We start from the raw sequence: 3,183 nt of genomic DNA on the forward strand, positions 1-3,183 counted from the left end.
AAGTTCTTAAGATCAATTTTCCTTATTGTACACATTTTTAATAAACTGGCCTTTATTTCCTCATAGAATAACGAATATTCATATAAAAATATAGACGTTTTCAACCGATGGATACGAAATAACTCCAGAATAGACTCGAACTTTGAAAATAACAATCAAAATAGAAACAATCTATAACCGATCTACATGTTGAAACACTAAACACGGACCCGAAACATAATACGATCAAAACACACATAATAATTGGCTTGGCAATGGCTCATTGAAGGATAAATTTCGTAGACTTTATCACTTAGAGTCTAACAAAGATTGTTTCCTTGCGGATAAACTGGATCATGATAAGTGGATTTGGTCATGGAATCGAGTTGATATTGGTGCTACGAATGGGGCGTTGCTCGATCAGTTGGTGGTGAATTCTTGGGTCAGATTACGTTAGCTTCGAACCAAGACTCCTAGATGTGGACGTTGAGTGAAGAGGTTAAATATTCTGTAGCTGACACTCGAGCCCATATCGATGCTGTTAGTCTTCCGGAAAGTGATCCACAAACAGTTTGGTTCAAGGGTATTCCAAGAAAGGTTAACATTTTGATTTGGAGACTAGCAAGGGATAGGCTTCCAACTCGTCAAAATTTATCCCGTAGATGTGTGGAAATCGATCAAATTCGGTGTGTTATGTGTAACAATAGCGGTATAGAATCTATATCACATGTTATGTTTGATTGTTTATGTGCTAAAGATATTTGGAGGAGAGTGCGTATGTGGGTTAATGTCTCAATGCCGAATTTTGTTAATTGGTCAGATTGGAGCAGCTGGTTCGACGATTGGCGGGCTCCCTTAGACACGAAAAATAGACTCTATATTATAGTCGCGTCGCTAATGTGGCATATTTGGAGATTCAGGAATAGTTTGCTTTTTCCTCCATCGGTGAAGAAGAATTTGCTTTTTGATTCAGTTTGTTGTATATCTTTTATTTGGTATAGTGGTAGAGGTAAAAAAGATGTAAATTGGAACTCTTAACTAGCTATGCCATTGTAATTTTTGTTTTTTCCTAGCTTATTGCTAGGAAGGTTTTTATAATAAAGTTGAAGTTGTCCAAAAAAAAAAACAAAAAAACAAAAAAAACAAAAAAAAAAAAAAAAAAAAAACCGATCAAAATGCACAACAAATTAAACAAATCAAACAAACTAAACAAAGTTAACAGCTAATACCGAACACTTAGAACAACAGCCTTTAACTACCTTTTGTATAGTTTTTTTTAATGTCTTCTAATATTGAACCTTCCAACGATGTTACATTTTGTATCTTGTCTACTCCGTCCAAATAAATTTTCAAATAAACACATACTTTCACGGATTCGGGGGTTAGTCTTGACTTTCTTTCAGATATAATTCTACCGCTGGCTAAAAAGGCCCATTCAAAAGTTACCATCGAAGCTTGGACGGATAATAAGTCACAAGCCATAGCAAATAGAATTGAAAATTGGGATTCCCTTTCCTTTCCACCAAGTCAAAATGTCAAAGTTGGCACTAGGCATTTTCATACCCATTATTCATAACATATAAATTGTAATTAACCCAAATCTTCGATTGTAGGGTAGTTGTTTTAATCCCCACAACATCAACGTTTATGTAAGTTTTGTTTCGTGCATTGTTTTCAACAAAAATGGAACCAGAACCGAAAACTTGAGAGTGATCCATTATAGCAATTATCAAAGAGATTAAAGTATAATTACAGAGAGAGATAAAAGAGATTATAGAGAGTTTTTTGATATTGTTTTTATGTGTTTTCAGCCTAAACTAATAACACGTATTTATAAATAAAAAATTAAGAGGGTAAACTGGTTTAAATAAATCAAAGAATACAAAAAAAAAAAAAAATGAAAATAAACGACTATATAGCTGTTTGTAGCAAATCAGGTCAAAAAAATTGTTTTTAACTTTTCCATAAGAAAAGAAAAAAAAAACCGTTTTAACCCATTTATAACCGGAAATAACATGTTGGTTTGAAAAATCAAACTGGTCAAATGGGTTCTTTTTTTTAACTGAACCGTTTTTTTATAATTAGTTTTTGTGGTAAGCTATTTTCGATTCTGAGCAAATTTTGAAAAATACCGATTTATGATCTGCATCTCTAGTTACGCTGTTACGATCATAAATAGATGGGCCTTTCATAATGTTTGGAAACGTTTGGGCTTGATTAATGTATCATCTGGTGTGTGCTAAATTAACAAATGAGAAACATAAACTTGTGTTTTACACTAACATTTTTGGTATATGTCACATGTGGTAGGATCAAGTAACCATTCGGGGGGAAGTGGGGGAAGCAAAAACTTTTTTTTTTCGTTTTTTGAAAAAACTTTGTTCACGAACATTATAGATGAGATGAAAATATGAACATTTAGTAGAGACACTTTGTGATAAATGTTTTTATTTTGGCGGAAAAACGCTCGAAGAAGTAATATATAACAATTATCGTGTTTTTCGAGCGTATTTTGAGGTTTTAGCTATTGGGGTTTAGATATTAGGGTTTAGATATTAGGGTTTAGAAATTTAGGGTTTAGGGTTTACATTTATGGTTTAGATTTAGGATTTAGATTGAGTTTTTAACACGAACGGTTTAGAGTTTAGGATTTAGGGTTTAGGGTTTAGGGTTTAGGGTTTGGTGTTTTGGGTTTATGAGTTTGGTGTTTTGGGTTTATGGAATAAACCCAAAACACCAAACCCTAAACCCTAAACTCTAAATCGGGCTAAATTTTACTTCACAAAACATGGAAAAAAAAACGTTCATATTATTCACAAACAATATTATCTTGAATGTTATTTTTGTCGATCGTTTTCCCGCCTAAATAATAACATTCATCACGAAGTGTCTCTTCTAAATGTTCATATTTTCGTGTGATCTTGATGCCGGAAAAAAAAAATTCAAAAAAAGGAAAAAAAAATTTTTTGCTTCCCCCCGATTGGTTACTTCCCCATTGATCCTGCCCCTATGTCACATAGTGATATTATTTTGTTTTTTAATTTCCCGAAATACAGTACTAACTAGTTATTGAACCCTCGCTTCGCGCCGGGGGTTCGATTTTTAATGTATGTTATTGCGTTTAGTAAAATTATTTTGTGGCTAACGATGATGTCGTTGAAGCGCAACTCGAGTCGAACTAAAAGGTATAACTCGTGAGAGATT

At 33.2% G+C, this 3,183-nt stretch overlaps 1 protein-coding gene across 1 annotated transcript; it reads left to right on the forward strand.

Annotated features, from left to right (window-relative positions):
• Window positions 1-456: 456 nt before the first annotated feature.
• On the forward strand, window positions 457-1,017 carry LOC139843165 (uncharacterized). Its single transcript, XM_071833232.1, has one exon. The coding sequence runs from the start codon at window positions 457-459 to the stop codon at window positions 1,015-1,017; it is 561 nt and encodes a 186-aa protein (XP_071689333.1).
• Window positions 1,018-3,183: the final 2,166 nt, after the last annotated feature.

This window comes from Rutidosis leptorrhynchoides, chromosome 4, assembly GCF_046630445.1.
Source record: "Rutidosis leptorrhynchoides isolate AG116_Rl617_1_P2 chromosome 4, CSIRO_AGI_Rlap_v1, whole genome shotgun sequence".
NCBI lineage: Eukaryota > Viridiplantae > Streptophyta > Magnoliopsida > Asterales > Asteraceae > Rutidosis > Rutidosis leptorrhynchoides.

Excerpts from the sequence above, each read along its gene's own strand:
- LOC139843165 (XM_071833232.1), top strand. The coding sequence starts at position 457 with ATGTGGACGTTGAGTGAAGAGGTTAAATATTCTGTAGCTGACACTCGA.